Below are 24,607 nucleotides of genomic sequence, written 5' to 3' on the forward strand. Positions count from 1 at the left end.
CACAACAACCCTGCGAGGTAAGTCATGCTGAGAGGCAATAGCCTGATAGGTGAGATTTGAACCCTGGCCTCCCAGGTCCTAGCAAGGCAATCTGAGCTTGCTTTGGCCTTGCTCTGACACTGCACCTCCAGAGGCAAAGCCTGAACGAATTATCTTGCCATGGAGAGAAAGGAGGCATGCAACCTGTTCCATTTAACGCTGTGAGTGGCATAAGAAGAGTCGTATCTCAATGCTAGATCATCCACTTTGCATGCAGAAGGTTGCAAGTTCAATCCCCAGTAGCAGAGCACCAGCGTGGTGTAGTGGTTGCAGCATCAGATAAGCACGCGGGAGAGTCCAGGGTTCGAATCCCCGCTCAGCCACAAAGCTCTCGTGGGCTGACCTTGGGCCACTCAGCCTAACCTACCTTGAGGGTTGCTGTTGTGGGGATTCAGTGGGGAGAAGAACCATGTACTCCACTTTGAGCTCCTGGGAGATAAAGGTTAGATATTTATTATCATCATAATCATCACCATCATTAATTAAATTTGCATAAAGCCCTTCATCCGAAGATCACAGGTTTGGTTCACAACATAAGCATATAGAATGAGAATGCAAAATGCATAACAAAACCAAACAAATAACCTCCCCCTAAAATAAAACTAATCTCTAGGTAGGGCTGGCCTAGGGCCCTGGAAGGCAGAGGCTGCCAGTCAGTGCAGACCAGACCCCGGGGGGGGGGGGTTAACCCTTGGCCCTCCAGAGGTTACTGGACTACAACTTCCATCAGCCCCAGCAAGTGCGGCCAACAACCAGGGAGGATGGGAGTTGTAGTCCAGCCACGCCTGGAGGTCTGCAGCTTCCCTCACACCAATTATGGACAACGTTGGGCTAGATAGACCAGCAGCTGGTCTCAGGGTGAGGCCCTTTCCTAAACCACCCCCAGGCTCTGAAAGCAAGCATAGGCTACAAAGAACCAGAATGTAATGGGGGCCAGGATGCGCCTGCCAACGAGCGCATCAATCGCCGCCCCACTTAATATTCAAGCGGCAAGAATAATGACATCCGCTGTCACTGTCAAAGCTGGGGGAATTGGCTGGGGAGGAGGGAGGATTAGCTACAGCTCAGTCAGTCGCAGAAAAAGTCGGTGGCTCCAGGAGGCTACTAATAATCCAGAAGAAAGGCTGGCAATTTTTAACGCAGAAAAACCCCCCACACATTTAAATGCAGGCTTGGCTTAGCCTTAATGTCAAGCCAACCCAGCAAGCACCAAATTTACATCCACCAAATTTACATTCTGCTCCAAGGGCTGAGCTAGCCTGAGGGGGGGGGGGGCATGGCTGTGTCTCTGGATGGATCCAGGAGCTCTCAAAAGAACAGAGGGCTCCCACCACTCATTTTGGGTTCCCCACCCACCCTGAGCAGCAGGTAGGAGGCAAGGGGGACACCTGTGCTATGGAAAACTTTACCAGCATGGCTTCAAAGTAAAGCCCTGGAACACTGAAGCCAAATCTCGCATCCAGCAGCTCTGTGAGAAAGGGATGCCTTAAAACTGCCGAGAGTCAGTGTGCAAATATTTTGCCTTTGTTTGTTATATGCCCACTCGCCTGCTTCGATCTGTGGGACTGGCCACATCATACCCGTTCTGGCATTTGTGGGAACTCGATCTCGTAGGGTGGCAGCACCTGTAATTTTGGAACTCTCTACCTGATGTCAGGAGCCTTTACTATGCTCCTTTTGGTGCCTGCTAAAAGCATTTTTGTTTAGACATGCCAACCCAGAAGTTTAGAAAGTTGGTGTGAGCTTTAATCTGCTTTTAGTCCATCATTATTTTAACTTCCGAAAGGTCTTAAATTATTGTTGTTAATTTTTCTCAGTGATATTTGCATTGTTTTATCCCATTTGCAAAAAGTGTCAGTTTGATCCTATGACATTTCATATTTGGCTGGAGGAGAAGGTTCCTAAAATGCTCAGCTCTTATTGCAGACTTCCTCACAAGGACCCTGAAGACTGCAGTTTAGCACAGGATTCGGAAAACTTTCTCACCCTCCTCCCAAGCACCCCCACCCCCTTCAGAAAACTACAGCTCCCATCCCTCCAGGTGTCTTGATCAGGAGCCTGGTGCTGAACCTAAGAGGACGCTGCTGGGCCAGGCCTCCAGGTGCCTGGATGAAACCTGCAAGCAGAACCAAGCATGAGGGCCTTCTCCCTTTCTGTGGTTTCAGAAGCATAGCCAGGCCTGTGCAGAGCTTGTCTGAGGCCCAGGGCAGGAGTTCCCAAGTCAGCTGGGAGGCATGGGGCAATCTTGGCATGACAATGTATGTCTGGCATGTTCCTGGCGGAGAGCCCTGGCCAGCTTAGTCCTCTGAGACGCAGGGCAAGTCTACCCAGCTCCTCTCCTGGCTCTGTCTGGGCCTGAACATCATGGCTGGGAGCCATGGACAGCCCTCTCCTCCATGAATGTGCCTCCTGTGGGCGGGAGTTCCACAGGTTAACTACACATTGTGCAAAGAAGCACTCCCTTTTATGTTGGAAGCTGAATCTTCCATCGTTATTTCCCTTCTCTTCCCTCCCCCTCCCCTTTTATGAAGATCACCCGCTCTGAGACCCCACAGCTAATTCTCCCCTGGCCTCCTCGCTGGCCCAAGTAGGACCAATTCAGCCAGCTAGCCCTGGGGATTATCTAATTGATTTTTGATTTTTATTGTTATTCATGTTTTTATGCTGCTTTTATATTTAAGTGTTTTAAAGTGTTTTGAATTTGTTGTTAGCCACCCTAAGCCCGGTTTTTGAACCGGGAAGGGCTGGGTATAAATAAAAAATTATTATTATTATTATTATTATTATTATTATTATTATTATTATTATTATTATTTATTATCATTTAGCTTCACTGGGTGCCAAGTTCTGACGGACGGACGGAGAGAGGGAGGTGCCATTTCCTATTTCTCCACGCCACACACAATTTTATAGACCTTTGGCATGCTTGAAACTGCTTTAGGATTTGTCACGCAGACTTGGCTTTGCTTGGGAGCACATAGGTCTCGTCCCCCTTTCCTCCACTGACGCCGCTGCCTGGCCTCCCCACCCCCAACCCCTTTCTAACTGCCAATTAACTGTCACAAGCAAGGCGCCCACGCCGAGCCCCAGCTGGGAAATGCGAACACAAGGAATGCCTTCCTCCTTATTAAATCTCGGAAGCCTTTTTATAAAAGGGGAGGGGGAAGGGGGGAGGAATAGCTGGCCCAGAACACAAGGAGGATGCTTCATAAAGCCACTCAGCACAGCTGATTAGGGGATTAGCGGATGCCAGCCTACAGAGCCCACAGGGCGACAGGGAGGGGGGCAGCCTAAGGGAGAACCCCTGCAAGGCACCTGAGTGCAGGCAGCTGTTGGAAAACAGGGTTGGAGGGCCTTTGGCTGGCACAGCGGGGTGGAAGCAGAGAAAGCAACAGGATTTTGGTGTGAATTGCAATGGTGGTGGTGGGTGAGGGTTTGTGCCCGCACTTGGGTTTTTCCTAGGACCCACCGCAAAACACCCAGAGACCGTGGGTGGGTACATATGGGCAGAGGGGCCTGTTGTCTGCCAGATCCACACATCTACCCAGCGCTCAGTATCTCCTCTGACTGGTAGCACACCCTGGTGTGTGAACAGAGGGGTGAGATGGCCACCTCAGAGCATCACTGGTCCACCCACCGAGCTCTGCCAAAACTTTCCCAAACAGCCTCCCAAGTTGGAGACTGTATGTGGGGCTTCATGGGTGGAAGCAGGTGCAAAAACACAGGCCCTGGGGGGGGGGGGGCAGCTGGACTGGTTGTGGGGGGGGGGACCTGCAGTCCTCCAGGTGCTGATGCAATACAACTTCGAGCAGCTCATGTGGCAAGTGGTCAGAGGTGGGGGGGAGACGAGGTTCCCAGTAAAACCCAGGGATCTAAATCCCACCCCCACCTCCCTGCTTTGAAAACAGGAATTTGTGGCAATGGGGGGGGGCTGCATATGACAGCTTCTGCTGTGCACCTCTTCTGTGTCCCCCAAGAAAACTTGGCCCACTTCCTGTTTTTGCAGAACTGGCCCAGAAGCACCTGGGTCTGCACACCCAGAAATTCCACAAAAACAATAGAAAAATCAGTTTTTTAAAATTTTGTTAACTCATCAAGCAAAACTAAATTATGCTAACTTCTTAATATATAATGGTACCTCTGGCTGCGAACGGGAGCCGTTCCGGAGGCCCGTTCGCAACATGAAAAGAGCGCAACTCGCAGCAGCGTGCCTGCGTACGCGCTGGTTGCGATTCACCGCTTCTGTGCATGCGCGCGACATTATTTTGCGCATCTGCACATGCGCGAGTGGTGAAACCCGGAAGTAACCCTTTCTGGTACTTCTGGGTCGCCCAGAACGTAACATGAGGTATGACTGTACAATATGTTTTGAATTCCCAAGTCATGTCACAACTTTTTTTAGTAGCTCCCATTTTTGGAAGCTGGAAGCTGAAAAATTCAACACACGTTACCATGCTAGTTCCAGAGCACCTTAGCTATAGACGGTGGTGGACTTGACTCTGCTGGAGGTTTTGAAGTAGAGGTGGGAGGGCCACCTGCCAGGGATTTCTGCACTGTGATCCTGCCCTGTAGGGGGGCTGGAAGTGAGGACCCTTGGAGACCCCTTCCAGCTCTACAGTTCTACAAGTCTATGAAAAGAGACACTTTGGCCTCGCTCTCCTTCTCAGAACTGACAAGAAGGAGTCAGTCTTGCCTCAAGTCAGGCAAAGTGGGGGGGGCGGGGGGGCGCGGGAGAGGAGAAAGAGAGAGAAATACAAACTGACAGTAGAGCCCAGAAGTGGACAGAGGCACCACCTGGTCTAGCGCTGCCATGTGTGCCCCCCCACAGACTCTCCAGAAGACAGCTCCTAAGCTGCAGTCATTCATTCCCAGAAGGTCATCTTAGCCACTTGAGAGAATCTGGGCTTCTGTTCCAGGAGGAAACGCAGCTCATCCGTGGGCTCGGCCATTTGTGGGGGTGGCGGGGGCGTATGTGAAGTGGAGTCCAGCCAGCCTTCTGGTTGAATGCCTCCTGGGGAAAGGAAGGCAAGGGCAGAGTGCTTTTTTCTTTCGGAGGTGGCGGAGAACAAGGCGCAGGGGGAAGAGAACATTTCTCTGATTGCATCATTGAGCGGCTCAATGTACGCAGAAGATATCTGCAGGTTGGGGAGGGGAAAGGAGGAAGGAAGGAAGGAAGGAAGGAAGGAAGGAAGGAAGGAAGGAAGGAAGGAAGGAAGACGCACGCAATGACTCACCCGGATCCTCCTCATCGCGGCCACTATCTCCACGCGGCTGTTGGGTCTTGGCACGTCCAGACTGCCAATGTACTGAAGGGAGAGAGCAAAGCCAGGAGTGATTCGTTAAAGACTTTTGGAACAATTTGCCCCTGTTCCAAAGCTTGGTGCTGTGCACATCTGCCCCATTCTCATCGGTATCTGCAAGGGCTCTGTGCATTCACACACTTATTTCTTACTACTCCTGCAGTGGTACCTCGGGTTAAGTACTTAATTCGTTCCGGAGGTCCGTTCTTAACCTGAAACTGTTCTTAACCTAAAGCACCACTTTAGCTAACGGGGCCTCCCGCTGCTGCTGCTGCTGCACAATTTCTGTTCTGATCCTGAAGCAAAGTTCTTAACCTGAGGTACTATTTCTGGGTTAGCGGAGTCTGAAACCTGAAGCACCTTTAACCTGAAGCATCTGTAACCCGGGGTGCCACCGTATTATTATTATTATAGCCCATCTTTTTCAGAGACTGGGACTCAAGGCAGCTTACGCAAATCAAAGCAGCACAAATAAAATACAAAGGCTTTGTTGGCATCCATCTGTCTTGAGAGACAATGGAGTGCCCCTTTGGAGGTGAAGTCCAACCACTGTGTTAGCAGCACCAAAGTGAGCTCCCCCTGTGGGGCACAAGCCTGGGAAGTGTGTCTGGAGGTCCTGGGCTGACCAGACTACAAGACCCCTCTTTCCAAAGGAAAGCAGAGCAATACGTTTGGCACCCGCTTGGCTGCAGGAGTTGGATGGAAGGTGGAGTATAAGGTGCCATCCAACAGCCTTAGGGATGCCACTCTGGATTTGTATAAGATTTGCTCCTGAGTTTTTTCTTTTCTTGAAGTTATCCTACAAGGTTTGGGACCAGAGCTTTCCTTCTCCCAGGTGGGCTACCTTCCCAGGTGGATTGGCCCCACCTGCCCCTCACTTCCCTCTACAGCATGTGCAGATACCACCTTCTTGACTGTTGGACCCACTCTTAATAATAATAATAATAATAATAATAATAATAATAATAATAATTTTTTTATTTATATCCCGCCCTCCCCAGCTGAAGCCGGGCTCAGAGAAGCTAACAGCAGTAAAAGTAACACAGTTTACATAAAATCACAATCAATTAATTGAAATACATTCTAAAATCAATTCATTCTAAAATCAATTCAGAATCAAATTAATGGCAACCATTGGGCTACAGTTCTGAGGATTACCAAAGGAGGGGTTCAGACTGTGCCCTGGCCAAAGGCCTGGTGGAACAGCTCTGTCTTGCAGGCCCTGTGGAAAGATGTCAAGTCCTGCAGGGCCCTAGTCTCTTGTGACAGAGCGTTCCACTAGATCAGGGCCACAGCTGAAAAAGCCCTGGCTCTGGTTGAGGCCAGCCTAACCTCCCTGTGGCCCGGGACCTCCAAGGTGTTTTTGTTTGCAGACCGTAAGGTCCTCCGCGGGACATACCAGGAGAGGCGGTCCCGTAGGTATGAGGTCTGCTCAATCTTTCGGAGCCTGTCTTCGCACACAGAGTCCCAAACTCACTGAGGGTTTGTGACCCATTGGCTACCCTCACCTGATGCAAACGGCCACTTGTAGCCGTTCTCAGGACTGTGGCTGCTGTCACATGCCGGCAGCTTCTAGGAGCCACAGGTGAGAGCTGAGTGCAGGGTGGGGACCAAAGGGGGATGAACTACCTGAGAGGGAGCACAACATGCCCCCACCAGAGGTACTGCCCCTCCCCTTACACCCCAGACACAGACTAAAAACATAAATAGAGTAACTAAATACTATGGTGCTGGAGGAGACTCTTGAGAGTCCCATGGACTGCAAGAAGATCAAACCTATCCATTCTGAAGGAAATCAGCCCTGAATGCTCACTGGAAGGACAGATCCTGAAGCTGAGGCTCCAATTCTTTGGCCACCTCATGGGAAGAGAAGACTCCTGGGAAAAGACCCTGATGATGGGAAAGATGGAGGGCACAAGGAGAAGGGGATGACAGAGGACGAGATGGTGGGACAGTGTTCTCGAAGCTACCAGCATGAGTTTGACCAAACTGCGGGAGGCAGTGGAAGACAGGAGTGCCTGGCGTGCTCTGGTCCAGGGGGTCACGAAGAGTCGGACATGACTAAACGACTAAACAACAACAAATACTATACAGTCGGACCTTGGAAGTCGAATAGCTTAGTTCCCGAACGTTTTGGCTCCCGAACGTCACAATCCTGGAAGTGACTGTTCCGGTTTGCGAACTATTTTTGGAAGCTGAGCGTCCGACGGGGCTTCTGATTGGCTGCAGGAGCTTCCTGCAGCCAATCAGAAGCCGTGCTTTGGTTTTCAAACGTTTTGGAAGTCAAACAGACTTCCAGAACTGGTTCCGTTCGACTTCCAAGGTACGGCTGTAATAGAACTAAAGGAATATTAAAAACCAATGTATTAAAATACAGTTTAAAAAAGAAGCACAGCGTAATTTCAAAGCCTTTTCCTTTTTCAAAAAGTCAGTTCTCAAAGGCATGTGGGAATTAAACACATTCAGCTGCTGGCAAAAAGACAAAGAGCGAGCCAGGCTTGCCTCTCTAGGGAGGGAGTACCAGAGTCTGGGAGTAGCCACCACCAAGCAGACCCTCTCCTGTGTCCTCACCAAGGCTGTGGGACTGTGAAAAGGGTTTCCCCTGAAGATCTCAGAATCTGGACAGGTTCACATGGGAAGATACGGTCCTTCAGAAAGCCTGGGGCCTAAGCCTACACAAGTATGCACAGATTGGGTGCCTGGCATTAAAATTTGCAAGCACTCTGGCTGGGACAGAGCTCTGTGTTTGCACTGCGACAGCTGGATTGCAGCCTTCTGGTCTGTTGAGTAACCCTACGGGTGTTCCACATCAGTTGATGTGTGCCTATCCTGGGGATGTCATAACACCCTTGACCCTGCAGTGGAAATGAGTTGCAAAAACAAAGTTCTGGCCTGCATTTCCTCACCCTCCGTTTCCTGGCATTATGCTGCTCCTCGCAAGATAAGCCAAGCCGACAGAATCCCACCTCTTGCCAAACTCAGCCGGCCTGGAATTGGTACCCGCCGGAGGAAATAACTGATTTGCAAATTGTTCGTTTTAATGAGGCTCTGTCACGGCAGGGCAAGGTGAAGACACTGAGAACCAGGCTAGGCCTGTACAAAAATTTGCACGCCAGTGGAAGGATTTCTGTTGCCCATCTCTCTCTCTCTCTCTCTCTCACACACACACACACACTCCGTCGGACTTGGACCCGAGTGATACCCATCCAGCTTGCAACTGAGGGTGCCAACTCCAACATTGCTCAACTGGAGATTAGTTGCTCAGCCTTCTTTAAGCCACAAGGGTGGTGGGAAGGAGCTTGGGTGGGGTGGGGGCTTAGAGGTGAAATGGGGATTCTAATCCTGCTTAATGGTCTTGTACCTGAGCACCAGAAGGGAAGCCATTTATTTATTTATTTCATAAAATTCATATAGCACTCGGCTGCAGAAGACTGCCCAGTTGGCCGCTTCGATCTGCGGACCTGGAATTATTATTATGGGTGCCACATAATACCGGCTCCAAATTTGCAAGGAATTGATATTTTAGTGCAGTGTTGTCCATACTCTGGAACTCCCTGCCTCTTGACACCAGGAAGGCACAACTTGCTGGTTGTGGTACCTGCTAAGCCTACCCAGCTATGTGGAACACTGGCAAGTCTTTTAATCTGGTTTTTAGTTTCATCACTGTTATGTACTAAGCTTGGATCCCTAGAACAATAGGCAGGTAGGATCCTAGAATGCAACAACTGATTGGCTTGCAGGAGAAGACCAATCAGGCTCCAGGAGGAAGTTAATCAGCCTATTAGGCTGGTAGGATCGTAGAATGCAACAAGGGATTGGCCTGCAGGAGAAGACCAATCAGGCTCCAGGAGGGAAGCGGAATCAGCCAATCAGACGGGATTCATTGTGTAAATAATGTATATAAAAGCCTGAGGTTTGGGGGGCAATTCAGTCACTGTTTTACAAGCTGCAATAAAGAGCATGAAATCACTGCATGACTCCCAAGTATTCAACCACTTATTTAAATTAATATCTGAATGTTTCAAATAGCTGTTTCACGTGTTGGTTTGGTTGTTTCACTCTTTCTGTAAATCGTTCTGAGGTCACCATTGGTTTGTTTGATTTTTAAAATCAATTCCAAATAAATTTTGTGGGGTGGGGGGTGGGGGACCTCAAAGCCATTTGGGGTCAATGTATCATCAAGCCCACCTGGGGGCTGATGAGAGCTGGAGTCCAAGACATCTAGAGGGCACCAGCTTGGCAAAGGCTGCCATGGGCACACAGCAAACAGTGGATGGAGCACATAGGAACACTCAGATTTCAAGAAAGTGCCAAGAAAGGGGGAGGCTGGCATTAGTATTATAAATTCAGATATATAAGCTAGGTGCCAAATGGCACCTTAAATCCAGGTTGCAGATGCCACAACAGAATGTCTATTGGCCAAGGGATTAGACTAGAGGATCCCCTGGGTCGCTTCCCACACAACAATTCTACGATTCTATGATCTCAAAAAAATGAAGATCATGGCCACTGGTCCCATCACCTCCTGGCAAATAGAAGGGGAAGAAAAGGAGGCAGTGAGAGATTTTTACTTTCTTGGGCTCCATGATCACTGCAGATGGTGACAGCAGCCATGAAATTAGAAGACGCCTGCTTCTTGGGAGAAAAGCAATGACAAACCTAGACAGCATCTTAAAAAGCAGAGACATCACCTTGCCGACAAAGGTCCATATAGTTAAAACTATGGTTTTCCCAGTAGTGCTGTATGGAATGAGAGCTGGACCATAAAGAAGGCTGATCGCCGAAGAATTGATGCTTTTGAATTATGGTGCTGGAGGAGACTCTTGAGAGTCCCATGGACTGCAAGAAGATCAAACCAACCATTCTGAAGGAAATCAGCCCTGAGTGCTCACTGGAAGGACAGATCCTGAAGCTGAGGCTCCAATACTTTGGCCACCTCATGAGAAGAAAGAGAAGACCCTGATGTTGGGAAAGATGGAGGGCACATGGAGAAGGGGATGACAGAGGATGAGATGGTTGGACAGTGTTCTCGAAGCTACCTGCATGAGTTTGACCAAACTGCGGGAGGCAGTGGAAGACAGGAGTGCCTGGCGTGCTCTGGTCCATGGGGTCACGAAGAGTCGGACACGACTAAACAACAACAACATGATCTTAGCTACTGTATTGCTTGACTGTATCTTGCTCTTGCAACAATTCACTTGCCCCAATACGCAAGGAGGAGAAACACACACAGTGGAAATGGAATTACGGTAACTATGGACAAAGGTGGGTCTTTAAATTGTAGCCGCCAACCTGGTGCCCATAAATCTCCTCATGGTTGCAACTGGACCCATGCCAGGAGCAAAACACATAATCCCAGGGAACCAGTTTTTGCTTTACTGGCCACCTGCAGGCCAGGTACAGAAGCAATACGGTGCCCTCTGTGGTGTAGTGGTTAAGAGCAGTGGACTCGTAATCTGGTGAACCGGGTTCGCTTCCCCGCTCCTCCACCTGCAGCTGCTGGGTGACCTTGGGCCAGTCACGCTTCTCTGAAGTCTCTCAGCCCCACCCACCTCACAGAGTGTTTGTTGTGGGGGAGGAAGGGAAAGGAGAATATTGGCCACTTTGAGACTCCTTTGGGTAGTGATAAAGCGGGATAGCAAATCCAAACTCTTCTTCTTCCTCTTCTTCTCTGGATGTTGGTGGACTCCAACTCCCATCATTCCTAGCCAGCCACTACCGCACTGGCTGGTGCTGAAGGGAGCTGGAGCTAAAACAGTTGCTGCAGCTTATCCAGAAGATCAAGAAAGGAACCTCTGCCAAACTTGTTCTCCTGTTTATGCTGCACGAGGGAACGTTATTTACAGTTGAAACTCAAAAATTTAGAATATCGTGGAAAAGCTCCTTCATTTCAGTAATTCAACTTAAAAGGTGAAACTAATAGATGAGATTGACTCATGACATGCAAAACAAGATGTGCTTCTACTCCTCAGAGGTCCAATCTTGCTCAATTTGCAATCCTTGTTTTGCTGATTTCTTTGAATATTCTAATTTTCTGAGATTGTTAATTTGGGGTTTTCATAAGCTGTACGCCATGATCATCACAACTATAACAAATCAGGGCTTGACATATCTCACTTTGCATGTCACGACTCAATCTCATATACAGTGGTACCTCGGGTTACAGACACTTCAGGTTACAGACGCCTCAGGTTACAGACTCCGCTAACCCAGAAATAGTACCTCGGGTTAAGAACTTTGCTTCAGGATGAGAACAGAAATTGTGCGGCGGCAGCAGGAAGCCCCATTAGCTAAAGTAGTACCTCAGGTTAAGAACAGTTTCAGGTTAAGAACAGACCTCCAGAACGAATTAAGTTCTTAACCTGAGGTACCACTGTATTAGTTTCACCTTCCAAGCTGAATTACGGAAATAAAGGAACTTTTCCACGATATTCTAATTTTTCGAGTTTCACCTGTAGAACAAATCAAGGCTTGACATATCTTGCTTGGCATGTCATGAGTCTATCTCATATATTAGTTTCACCTTTGAAGTTGAATTAGTGAAATAAAGGAACAATATTCTAATTTTTTGAGTTTTACCTGTGGTGTTGTTGTTGTTGTTGTTGTTGTTGTTGTTTGCATTTATAGCCCTCCTTTCCTCCAAGGAGCTCAAGGTAGCGTATATGGCTTCCCACTTCCTCATTTTAACCTCACAACAGCCTTGCGAGGTAGGCAGATGCTCCCAGGCCCTGTTCCCCTTTCCAGCTCTCTTGGGGCTCAGGGGTCTTTGTGGCACTCTGCAATCCGCCTTATTTCACGGAGACCAGACTCCTAGACACCTTTGGCACTTTAGGGTCTGCAGTCCAAAGCAGAGCTGTGCCACCCCCACGAATTTCCTTCATAAAAATGATGAACAGCCAGTGCTCTCTGCCTGATCTGTAAGAATGTCAAACCACAAAGCAAAAGAAGCACAGGGCTCTGTCCCCCTAGAGGGTCTGCTTCTTTTTCTTCTTCATTAATTAATTTATGACTACTATTATTATTTATTATTATTATTTTATATTTATTAAATTTTCATACCACCCTTCATCTGAAGATCACAGGGACGTTCGCAGCATAAATTACAAAATAAAAACACAAAATACATAACATAATACAGTGGTACCTCAGGTTACATACGCTCCAGGTTACATATGCTTCAGGTTACAGACTCTGCTAACCCAGAAATAGTGCTTCAGGTTAAGAACTTTGCTTCAGGATGAGAACAGAAATCGGGCTCCAGCGGCGCAGCGGCAGCAAGAGGCCCCATTAGCTAAAGTGGTGCTTCAGGTTAAGAACAGTTTCAGGTTAAGAACGGACCTCCGGAACGAATTAAGTACTTAACCTGAGGTACCACTGTAATAACAACAAAAGCCAATAACCCTGAATCATAAGGGGGAAATTGATGTACAGAAATCACTGTTCCCCCCCCCCTCTCAGGTGCTGATCATTCTCACGATTGTCCATCAGAATATCACTACTCAAGCAATGAGAGGGACCAATGTTTTCCCAAGACTTTAATCTCCCTCTCCTATGAAGAACTGATGACCTTGGCTTTCTTTACCCTGTTCCTGTGCTTCAACACAAGTTCTGTTCGGGGAATCTTTATTAAATACCAAGGCACTCTAATAGTTAATTCCAGGCTTGAGGAAGCTTGCAAGATATAAGGAAATCCGAAGATAAACATCTGCATTCCTTTAAAAGCATGAGCAGCATTGTTAATAACAGACTGATAAACCACACATTATTATTATTAATAATAATATTATTACGATTACCATTTTAAAAGCCCGTCCACCCTCTGAAATCAACAAGACGTTCCTTTGCACCTTTCCCATTTTTTCAGATATTTTCTAAAAGCGCTAATGTGCTTCTGGGCTCAAACTCCTTCAGAAAACACCACTCTCTGCGTTACATATTCGGCATGGTTTTGCTCAGAAACCAGCTTGGCTCAATCCCACAGGGCTTAAAACTATCTAGCAACTGGGTTTTAGGACTGCAATCTTAGGATTTATTGTGGTTTTGGGAACAAAGACAGAGAGGGTTTGGCAAGGGAAGATTCCCAGTCAGGGCGGGGAGCTGGCTATTTTAAAAAGGGGGGAAGCGGTGGCACAGCTTGAGAAGGGGGAGGGGGCCGATGACAGTGTCCGGCATCTAAAGCATCTCTCTCCCCCAGCCCCCACTCCCGCCCTCCAAAACACCCATTATTGTCTCCGAAGGTCAGTCTCCACACAGCTCCTCCCACTATCCTGCTGCCACCCAGAGCGCCTTTAATGGAAGGATGGTCCCATAAGAGAGGTCAAGATCGTAAGACCCTCTTGGAGCTCACCTCTGCCACAACTGGCAAGCATTTACAAATTACTTTTGCACAAGGTAAGCACATCCTGATTTTGTTTCTCTCTGCACCACCTACACTGGGAGACAGGCTAAATACAGGTCAAACGGTCAAATCAAATTCCACGTGTCCCTTTGACACAGAACTCTTTGCAGGGCAGAACTGAGGTTTGCTTGCCCATCTGCCGAGCACAGTTGTAACAATAAACAGCTGGCAAAGCTACCACTGCTATTCTGCCTTGTGAAGGGTTCTGTATAGCTTGGAAGCTTGCATTATTTTCAGACGCAAATGGGATTTTGATACCAAGCTGGTATCAGCAACGGGCTGCCCAGGCAGGCAAGAACATGGTTAGGGGCTCCAAGGAATATTAGACTTTGTTTTCAGTCCTCTATAAAGCTGGGACCTAAATGCTGGAATCACTTAAATGCCACTTCAAATGCAAATATTCACATTACACTTCTTAAATTTTGCCATGGAAACCTTCATTCTCTAGGCTTAAAAACAACCAGTTTCCCTTCTGCTCTGCTTGATGAAGAATTCTGTGTCAGCAACACAGCCTGCATATTCTTCCCCCAGATTTCAAGACCCACAGAGTTATTCACAGGACACATGTGGCAGCACACAACCATCACACCAGTCTCAATTCAGACAAGAAGATGGGGCTGAGGCCTCGATGGCACAAGCACCAGATTTGCAAGCAAAAGTTCCCAGACTCGTTCCTTGGAATCTCCAAGTATAGCTGAGGGAGGCTAGGGAGAACTGTTGCTTGCCAGAGCTGGAATACTGGGCTGGGTGGACCACGGGTCTTGACTGAGTATTAAGGCAACTTCTGAAGACTGGATCCAGGCGTGAGGAAGTTTTCCCCACCACCACCACCCCAGAGCAGGTCCCTAAGGATTCCTGCAGGGAAAATGCCCAACAGATTTAAACTCTGAAAACCAGAGAAGATTAATTTTGAATATGAAACCATACTGAGCAGGATAAGCCAGTTCATATGGAACAAGATCATACAACCGTTATGACCTCTTGAATTTGCGCCCCTTCGCTCCCTGAATAAACCTCCTTGGCTCCATCCGATTAGGACGTAATTAAAAAGAAATTGGTTGGCCCAACTCTCTTGACTTTGTTTTTCCCTCTGACATCGCAGATCTTTTGGGATAAACACATTTTGACTGCAGGGTATGGGAACAGCCAGTTCCAAACACTACAAGAATAAAAGCCAGAGTCCTTTTAAATTTGGCTGGAAAGACCTGCAGGTCAGCTGTACTTGCTGATGCTCTTACGCGGATTCATGGAGAAGGAGAGGGCTAGCCATCTCGGCACTGCAGCAATGCTTCTGGATCCCAGCTTCTGGGACCCACAGGAGGGGAAAGGGCTGTTCTTGCCTCTAATCTTGCTTGTGGGTTTCCCACAGGCGCATATGGCTGGTCACTATGAGAATTCTGGACTACCAATTGTAACTGTCATTGCACAGTAACTCTGAGCATAGCCTGGGACCTGGGACCACACCAGAAACCACTGTCAAGTCTATACCTATGAACCCCCGCTCCTGATGCCCCACCAGCCCAAGCAGTCTTTTCTGGCAACCTGCCTTAAAGGTAAAGAGATCCCTGACCATTCGGTCCAGTCGTGGCCAACTCTGGTGTTGCGGCGCTCATGTCACTTTACTGGCCGAGGGAGCCGGCGTCCAGCTTCCGGGTCACGTGGCCAGCATGACTAAACTGCTTCTGGCAAACCAGAGCAGTGCATGGAAATACCGTTTGCCTTCCCGCCGGAGTGGTACCTATTGATCTACTTGCACTTGACGTGCTTTCGCATTGCTAGGTTGGCAGGAGCAGGGACCGAGCAACGGGAGCTCACCCCGTCGTGGGGATTCGAACCGCCGACCTTCTGATCGGCAAGTCCTAGGCTCTGTGGTTTAACCCACAGCACAACCTACCTTAGCACATGGTTAACAGTGGCTCAGTAGTAGAGCACCTGTCTTGCGTGCAGAAGGTCCCACGCTAAATCCCCTATCTCTCCAGGTTAGGGTGGGAATGTCTCTCATCGACAAAACTGTAAAAGCCACTACTGTTGCCTGTCAGTGTGGACAACGCTGAGCCAGAAAGGCAGTGGTTGGCCCGATTCTGTATAAGGCACACCCCCATGCTATTGTCAGGCAGCTGGGAGGCAGGTAGCCCTGTCAATCTATTATTGCAATTATATTTACTTATATCCCGCTTTCCCCCCAGGCTGGGACTCAAGGTGGCTTACACAAATTAAAACAATGCAGACAAAATACAAAAGAGAGAGAAAGAGAGCTAAGAACGTATAAAAGAGAGCCGCCAAGAAACTCTTTTAAAATAGTATATAAGAACATAAGACAAGCCTGCCGGATCCGGCCACTCTTCTCTCAGTGGCCACCCAGACGCCCCACTGGCAAGCAGGATCTGTGCCCAAAAGCATCACTTGCCTTCCTGTGGCCTCCAGCAACTGGTAAGCATTCAGAAGTTAGTAATAAGAACACCTACTACTGCCAAGTTACCCAAATATCTCCCAGGAGATCCTAATCTACCTTCTTGCTACCTGTGTGCTAAGGAGCCGCTCCCCCCCCCCAAGGAATGCAACAAGCGAGGAATCACTCACACCCCTTCCCCTGGGACTGCTGCTCTCCGCTCTGGCTTAGGAACAGGAGCTCAGACCATGTACAGCGGCGCAACCTTCCTGCAATGGGGCCAAGCATCCATCTCGATCAGCACCACAATTTAAGCAACGGGCAATTGCACGTTTTGAGGGATTTCCACAAGCAGAGAATAAAGGGCGTACTCTCTCTCCTGCTCTTTGCAGCTGCTGCTCCCAGTAACCGGCATTCAGAAGCAGACTGCAGCTACACACAGAGGTTCTATTTAGCTACAAGGCAACGGAGAGATCTGCCGGATCAGACCAAAGGTCCTTCTGGTCCAGCACGCTGTCCGCGAAAGCGGCCAGCTGGATGACCCCAGGCAGGTTGTTAACCTGCAAGCCATGTTTCCAGAGGGCACACTGCCCCTGCACATGGAGGCTCCATTTTGGGGGCTATGACTATGGCCACTTAGGTGGGAACTTAGCCCCCTTCCCTAAGTGCTAGGAGTAGGGAGTCTGAGCTTGGGGAGGGGGCGCACATTTCCAGGTAGGTTTGAGCGCCAGCACTTGTCTGACACATGCCGGCCAGTGCACAAGGCCTGCAGGCAGCCTTGGGGGCTGAAACATGGTCAGAGGCTCAGTGGACTTGGATGCCCAGGTATGGACAGTGTGCCTAGGGGGCTCAGGTGCCCTCCCCACCTCAAAGGCACATGAAATTGCTGCATTCTCCCCTGGCAAATAAAAGGTGAAGGGAAGAGTTATCGCCTCTCTCTTCTTACAGGACTTCTGTACATGTAAGAACTTCTACGACAGGCAGAAATCTTAAATAAGGAATTATCCCCACTCCCTGGATGCAGGAATGATGGGGGAAAGCTGCACCTGTGAGATTCCTGCCTTCTTAGGTGTTGGATCAAAGGCTGCAACCTGAAGCACTCTTGCTACTGGGAGCAAAGGCGGTAGGCGTCTGTAAACATGCAAGCGGTTCGCTGCCCAACGCGAGCCAAAAGCTCTGCACATGTTCTGGGAACCCCTTTTCCTCAGCGCTCCGAGTTACGGCTTTGACCGGGGAAATCGCGGGAGCTTCCTAGTTAAACACGCCGCAGGGAGGAGGAGGAGGAGGAGGAGGAGAGCTGCTTGCCGAGGAATCAAAGCGTGTCTTGAGAAGCACTCTGCACATGCACGGGCAGACCTCTTTCTCTGGAGGTAACAATCCGCGCCCCACGGCTGCGGGTACTGGAGAGAACCCGGCCGGGATGTCGCCAGACGGGGTGGGGCGGTGAGACAGGACCTCCGGCCCGGAGGAAGCAGCGGTGGCAGCGCGGGATCCCGTGCGTAAAGGCGCGCAAAGGCGCCTGCCACAAACCGCCGGCTCACCTTGGCCTGGAAGTGGATCCCGTGCTGGAAGGCTTCCTCGTTGTGCAGCGGCACCCGCGAGTCTCCGGCATCGTCCACCAGGTTGTAGCGGTTCTTGAGCTTGACCGGCATCTTGCAAAGAGCATCGCCCGGCCGCCCCGACGGCGAGTCCCTGCCGCGCGCGCGCGCCAGCAGCCGCCGCCGCCGCAGCAAAGAGCAGGAGGCAGGAGCCGGGAGCGCAGCGCTCGGCTCGCCCAGGACGAGGGCGCCGAGGAGGAGGAGGAGGAGATGGAGGAAGCTCCTCCCGGCGTCTCCCTCTTCCCGAGTGATGCGGTACGTTGGGGCGGAGCTGAAGCGAGGCAGCGGCTGCGGGCACCGGGAATGGAGGCGACGGGGGAGAAAGGGAGGAAGGAGGCGGGCGCGCCACGGGACCTCCCGGGGCTGAAAAGGGGACCTCCTGCAGGCGGCGAGGGCGGAGGCAGGCAGCTCAGAGACATGCCCGATCCTGCTTGGTTAATTTTGTGTGTTGGGGTGTTTGGGGGGGGGGTTGCTTTGCTTCTCCATTGGGCAAAGAAGGAGGGGTGTTAGTTAATGTTGTTTGTTATTATTTTTATGGTTTATATATATTTTTATGGTTATAGATATTCATGCATGACACACAACCCTTTCCCCTTCCTTGTATTGTGGTACTGTGTTGCGTATGTCCTGGTGGGTAGGTAGATATTTGCTGTAAGTCGCTTGGAGACTAATCGGTTTAATAAAATTATTATTATTATTAAACTCCCACCCTCCAAGTCCACTTTATTATTACTACAGTAACTGCTATAACTCAGACATTGTGGAGATTTAAGAACAGTGCCTGTGGCATAGCAGTTAGTTATTAACAGTGCTGCTTGTGCTGTTAAATGGCCAATTGTTATTATTATTTTATCTTTATTTATATCCCGCCTTTCCCCCTATCTGGACACAAGACAGCTTACAGATAAAAATAAGAACCACTAAACACATAGGGAAAGTATCATTAAACAACCATTGAACATTAATAGAATTAAAACTATCTACGTATATAAAATTTATAAAATTCATACAGACAATTAAAATAAAAACAGCGCCAGCCCTTTCAGTAACAACAGCCAGTTCCCAAAAGCCTGCTGGAACAAGAAGGCCTTCGCCTACTGGTGTAAGGAAAGCAAGGAGGGAGACAGTCTGGCTTCTCTAGACAGGTAGTTCCAAAGCTGCATGGGAGCTGCCACCACCAAAAAGGCCCTGTCTCACGTTCCCACCAAGCATGCCGATAAGAGTGGCAGGCCTGAGAGAAAGACCTCCCCGCAAGATCTCAAAACATGGGCAGGTTCGTATGGGGGGGGGGGGAATATGAAGATGTTTATGCGTTGCTTATCTTAGATTTATTTATTTATTTATTGCATTTTTCCTACAGGGAGCACAAAATGGTGTACATGGTTTCCCCCGCACGTGCACGCCCCCATCCATCCCCACAACAACCCTGGCAGGTAGATTACACTGAGAGGCAGCGACTGGCCCCCAGGGTCACTGCCAAAGATCTTCATGGCCGAGTGGGGGATTCGAACCCTTGTCTCCCAGGTCCTAGTTTGACACTTGACTGCCGCACCACACTGACCTTGCAAGTTTCCTCCAACCTGGAACAAGACCCTGTGCGCACGGCAGCCTTCCCCTTCCACCCCGGGTGGTGCATGGAACTGCAACTGCCATCATCCCTGACTGTTGGTGGTGCTGACCGGGGCTGATGGACATGGGAGGCCACCTATTCCCCATTCGTGCTTTCCTGACTTCAAGAGAACTGGTCTCTGCCCTGAGAGGGATTACAGACTAATAGTTGGTGAAAGCTGTGGAGGTCTGTACCTGATCCTCCAGGATCAGAGCCACAGTGCCCTTGAATGCCAGTTTAGGAAGGATGATAGCATGGTTGCCTCCAGGCCCCAGCCGTGGTTTTCCTCTATGCATCTGGTTCGCCACAGGATGCAGGACTAGATGACCTGATCTAAACAATAAAAATAAAAATTTATTATTTATACCCTGTCCATCTGGCTGGGTTTCCCCAGCCACTCTGGGCAGCTTCCAACACAATTATTAAAACACACTAATGCATCAAACATTAAAAGCTTCCCTAAGGAGGGCTGCCTTCAGGTCATCTAAAAATCTGGTAATTGTTTTTCTCTTTGACATCTGGTGGGAGGGCGTTCCACAGGGCGGGTGCTACTACCAAGAAGGCCCTCTGTCTGGTTCCCTGTAACTTGGCTTCTCGCAGGGAGGGAACCGCCAGAAGGCCCTCGGCGCTGGACCTCAGTATCCAAGCAGAATGATGGAGGTGGAGACGCTCCTTCAGGTATACTGGACTGAGGCCGTTTAGGGCTTTAAAGGTCAGCACCAACACTTTGAATTGTGCTCGGAAACGTTTATAAGTCATTCCCCCTTTGGTGAACTGTAATCAGGGTGCGAGGGGAGGGGGTAGCACTAATCTCTTTGCCCTTCCTTGGTTTGTTCTTTCTTCCCTGTTTCTGCAATTGTAGGCACTTACGCCACACCCACACCACATATTTAAAGCACAGTGATACCACTTTAAATAGTTATTGCTTCTCCCCAGTGGCGTAGCGTGGGGGGTGCAGGGGGGGCCGGCTGCACCGGGCACAACATCTGGGGGTTAGGGTTAGGGGGCGCAAATCCACGGGTTAGGGGGCGCAAATTACTTGCCTTGCCCCGGGTTCTGACAACCCATGCTACGCCACTGCTTCTCCCAAAGAGTTCTGGGAGCTGTAGTTATTAAGGGTGGTGAGAGTTGTTAGGAAACCTCCCTCAGGGAGCTACAGTTCTCAGACTTGTGTAACAATCAATTCCTGTTCCTAGGGAACTCCGAGAATTGTAATTCTTTGAGGGGACTGGGGCAGAATCTCCTCACACCTCTCAGCACCCTTAACAAACTAAGCACCCAGAATTCTTTTAGGGGAAGCCATGACTGTTTAAAGGACTACAGTGGTACCTCGGGTTACAGGCGCTTCAGGTTACAGATGCTTCAGGTTACAGACTCCACTAATCCAGAAATAGTTAGGTTAAGAACTTTGCTTCAGGATGAGACCAGAAATTGCGTACCGGCAGCAGCAGGAGGCCCCATTAGCTAAAGTGGTACCTCAGGTTAAGAACAGTTTCAGGTTAAGAACGGACCTCCGGAATGAATTAAGTTCTTAACCTGAGGTACCACTGTATCATGGTGCTTTCAATATGTGGTCTAAATGGTAGGTTCCTTCAGCAAGGGAGATGCAGTTTCATTTCTTTCTGGGCCGATAAAAGAAAATACTTCTTCATGCAGTGCATAGCTAAACTGTCAAACTTGCTTTAAAAGAGGATTAGAGCAGCTTCAAAAGAGAATTAAACCAATTCACAGAGGAGGAGGCTTTCAATGGCTACTAGCTGCGATGGCTCTGCTCTGCCTCCATCGCTCCTCGAAGAAGGGTGGGGTACAAATGCAATTAAAAAACAAATGATCATAATACCAGTTGCTGGAAGAAGCTTGCCAGTTTCCCACAGACATCTGTGTGGTCCCCGTGAGAACAAGATGCTGGGCTAGAAGGGCCACTGGCCTGATCCAGCAAAGCTGTTGCGATGTTCTAGGTTATTAGGAGAGCCAGTGTGGTGTAGTGGTTAAGAGCGGTGGACTCATAATCTGGTGAATGGGGTTCGCTTCCCCGCTCCTCCACATGCAGCTGCTGGGTGACCTTGGGCCAGTCACACTTCTGTGAAGTCTCTCAGCCCCACTCACCTCACAGAGTGTTTGTTGGGGGGGAGGAAGGGAAAGGAGAATGTTAGCCGCTTTGAGATTCCTTAGGGTAGTGATAAAGCGGGATATCAAATCCAAACTCTTCTTCTATTCTGTAAAGTGCCATGAAATGATTGCTGTGGCTCATTTTGTTGTTAAGCACCTAAAAGCTAACCTGTGGCACTCAGGAAGGTGGGGCACCACCCCCCTCCAGCATCCCTGACCATTGGCCACTGGCCATGCTGGATGACCCTGATGGGGGTTAAATAACAGCACCTAGCAGGGCACCAGATGTTCCCCACCCCTAGCACAAAGTTTTCTAGGCATGAACCACAAAGGAAAAGGGTTTTTTTGTGGGGGGAAAGAGATGGACAACAAGAGAACAAGTGATAAAATTATATTGCTGTCTAATGGCCAGGTGGAATGGCCAATGTGGAAGAGGAAGTTGGCTTAAATAAGAGCTGTTTGACTGTGGAACAGGCTCCTTGGAAGGTGATGGGCTCTCCTTCCTTGGAGGTTTTCAAGCAGAGGTTGGATGGCTACCTGTTAGGGATGCTTTTGCTGAGATTCCTGCCTTGCAGGGGGTTGGACTACATGACCCTTGTTGTCCCTTCCAACTCTCTATTATTCTAAGTAACTGTGTGCTCCAGCTGGGCCAATGGATTGGGCAGTGGTGTCTGACCTGTCCTCCTGCTACAGCCAAGTAAAGACAGGCTTTTGCCTGTGTAGGCTTACAATCTAGAGACAATTATACAAGGGAGGTAACTTTATTTGGGTTCAAAATTAAGCCAGGTTACTGGCTGGGGTTCTATGTAGCACTTCTTTGACCCCTGCTTAAAAACAAACAAGCAGCAGCACTGTGTCAGGAACTTGGCCCCCCAGAGTGCAGCAGAAGAGTCTGCTTCAGAAACTGAACTAAGTGAGCAAAGGGCCGACTCTGCAGATGAGAGCTGGCTGTCAGAGTCTAGAAAGGGCAGCTCAGCTCCCCTCCTTCCCAGGGAAGACGCTGTTAGCTCCCAAGGAGAGGAAGAGTTAGAAAGCGGCCAGAGCGTTGCAAGGCAACCAGCAGATAAGCCAGAGTCTTAGGCTATGTCTTCTGGGAGTGGGGAGGAGGCAGGCCAGCTGTTAGTCCCCATACTAGGAGACTGGTGAAGCTCAGAGAACAACGGAAGGGAAGGAGAAGAAAGGCGGGATTTCGGTGTTCTTCCTGTTGGCGGAGGGACGGTGAGTCAGACAGATCAACTACTGTCAATGGGAGCAGGTGGGAAGCCATGCTCTGGATGTGTTTTTTCTTGTAAATAAACTTGCATAAAACTGACGGAGACTCCTTGCTTCTTATCAGGCTGCTTGCCTGCCAGAGATCGTTATACACTCGTTGCTGATTTGTTTCCAGGCCGGATTAAAGGTGCTTATGTTAACACCAGACATTTGTCCACCTGCCCTTCACTGTCGTGGGTGGGGGGCACACCTCAGGCACATTACCCAGCAACCCCCAACCCCAGTCATCCGCCTGCATCACATACTGTGGTGGTGAGGCTTTTTAGCTGGTGATAAACCGTTTGCCACTGAAATGGTTCCCTGCTGCCTCCTTCACGGCTGGCCAGTTCCAACGTCTGTTTGCAAGAGGCCTTGGAAACAAATAAATGTCACCCGCAATTACACATTCTTCCTTCACCCTGTGCTGTGCAAGCAGCCTCTATGAGGTGGGGGTGGGGGGAATCTGCGTGGCGCAAGTAGGTTGTGCCTGAGGTTTCTGCAGCTAACGTAAACAGTGACTTTGTGGGAAACAGTTTTGGAAGTTGAGAGCAAGACGTGTACGGTAATTACACCGAGAGCCCATGTTCACCGCAGGTGGATTTTCTTCTGACCAAAGTGATTTCTTTTAATCGCTGGCTAGTCTGGCTCTAGAATTCCTACTTACAGTTTAAGGAATGCTGCGATTTTCACCACTCAGAACCTTGGCCTCAATTTAATCCTTTAATTGCAGAGCAAAATCAGTGAAGGGGAGATAATGTGTTGGCTCTGTCATCTTGGGTCAGTTTCAGAGCAGAAGCAAAGGGACTCCAGACCAGCTTAAAATATTTACATGGGACATGAAATAGATGTGTAATCTCATCTGTATGTTAATAATCAATTGATAGTATTCATACCCATTGAGAATATTAAGATCCTAATGACTAATATCAATAATATAAGCAATCACGTAATCTTTGCCGTACACTTTAAATGTTAAACTTTAACAAAACATAACGCAATGTATCTCTCACAACAACTTTGCTGTATTTGCATGAGGTTTCACTTATGAAAACCTAAAAACGCAACTGTGCAAATTGCGATGAGACTGCACTGCCAAACTATCAAAATGCAGAAGCAAATGTTCATAAAGAGTTGGAAATTTTCGGAACTGCTTGGTTCACGACACAAGTTCGCAAGCCATTATTCAGAGTTGTGTGCGCACTGAACATGTAGAATAGATTTTGTTAAGAATTACATAAAATATATGTATGATAGTTGGGGCCCCTTCTGGACCACCAGGACCCAGTAATTTGTTCTGGCTCCCACCCACCATAGATGCCACCAACAGCTTTGCCGCAGACCACCTGTGGCTACCTGCCCACTGGTTGAAGACCTATGCTTTGAAGGAAATTGAAGTTTTAAATGCTTTAAAGTGGCCTTCATAATATAATTTGGTGTTTATGCATTTGTATAGAGTTGTGACCTGTCTTGGGGGGGCATTCCCCCATCCCTCTTGCCTGAAAAGTGACCTATAAATTCATTAAATATCTATAATCTGCACAGTTTGAGGATTAATTTTTTGGCATAAATCTGTTATTCTTGGTGAAGCCAGGATATTTTCTTGCATTTGCTGTGAGAGGCAAATGCAGACACCACTCCAGCATCTGTGGGGAGACAACTTCTGCTGTTTTGCCCTCCCCATAGGACATTCCAGGGTCAGGTTTGCTGTTCTCTGCCAGGCCTGTCCAATTCAGCTGGTGAACAACTGGGCTGAATGAGGCCCTCTTCCAGTCAAGCAAAGCCTGCCCACCAGGAAGCCGTCATTCTCCTGCCTCCACTGACTACTACTGACTGGAAGGGGTGGGGGTGTTGAAAAACGCCCTGGGGTGCCCCTGCAGCCCCCAAACTCCAAGCATTCTCCAGTATGCGCAGCTC

The 24,607-nt window shown here is 49.0% G+C and overlaps 1 protein-coding gene and 1 long non-coding RNA gene across 3 annotated transcripts in view; one reads left to right on the forward strand and one right to left on the reverse strand.

Moving 5' to 3' along the window:
* LOC308579017 (carboxyl-terminal PDZ ligand of neuronal nitric oxide synthase protein-like) overlaps positions 1-17,999 on the reverse strand; it is a 49,587-nt gene extending 31,588 nt beyond the window's left edge. Inside the window, exons 1-3 of one of the 2 annotated variants that reach the window (XM_081179756.1) lie at positions 17,668-17,735; positions 5,274-5,345; positions 407-468 (exon numbers count right to left, since the gene is read on the reverse strand). Coding sequence is in view for 1 of the 2 variants with exons in the window: in XM_081179755.1 (XP_081035881.1) it covers positions 5,274-5,345; positions 17,668-17,778 (183 nt within the window). In the remaining variant the exon portion in view is untranslated. Of the gene's footprint in view, positions 1-406; positions 469-5,273; positions 5,346-17,667 lie in introns of both variants that reach the window. The other variant, XM_081179755.1, reaches the window with a different exon arrangement.
* Positions 1-24,607, forward strand: part of LOC308579117 — a 522,075-nt gene that overhangs the window by 65,585 nt on the left and 431,883 nt on the right. The window lies entirely within an intron of this gene.

Source organism: Podarcis bocagei, assembly GCF_964188305.1.
Source record: "Podarcis bocagei genome assembly, chromosome: Z".
In the NCBI taxonomy this organism is placed as follows: domain Eukaryota; kingdom Metazoa; phylum Chordata; class Lepidosauria; order Squamata; family Lacertidae; genus Podarcis; species Podarcis bocagei.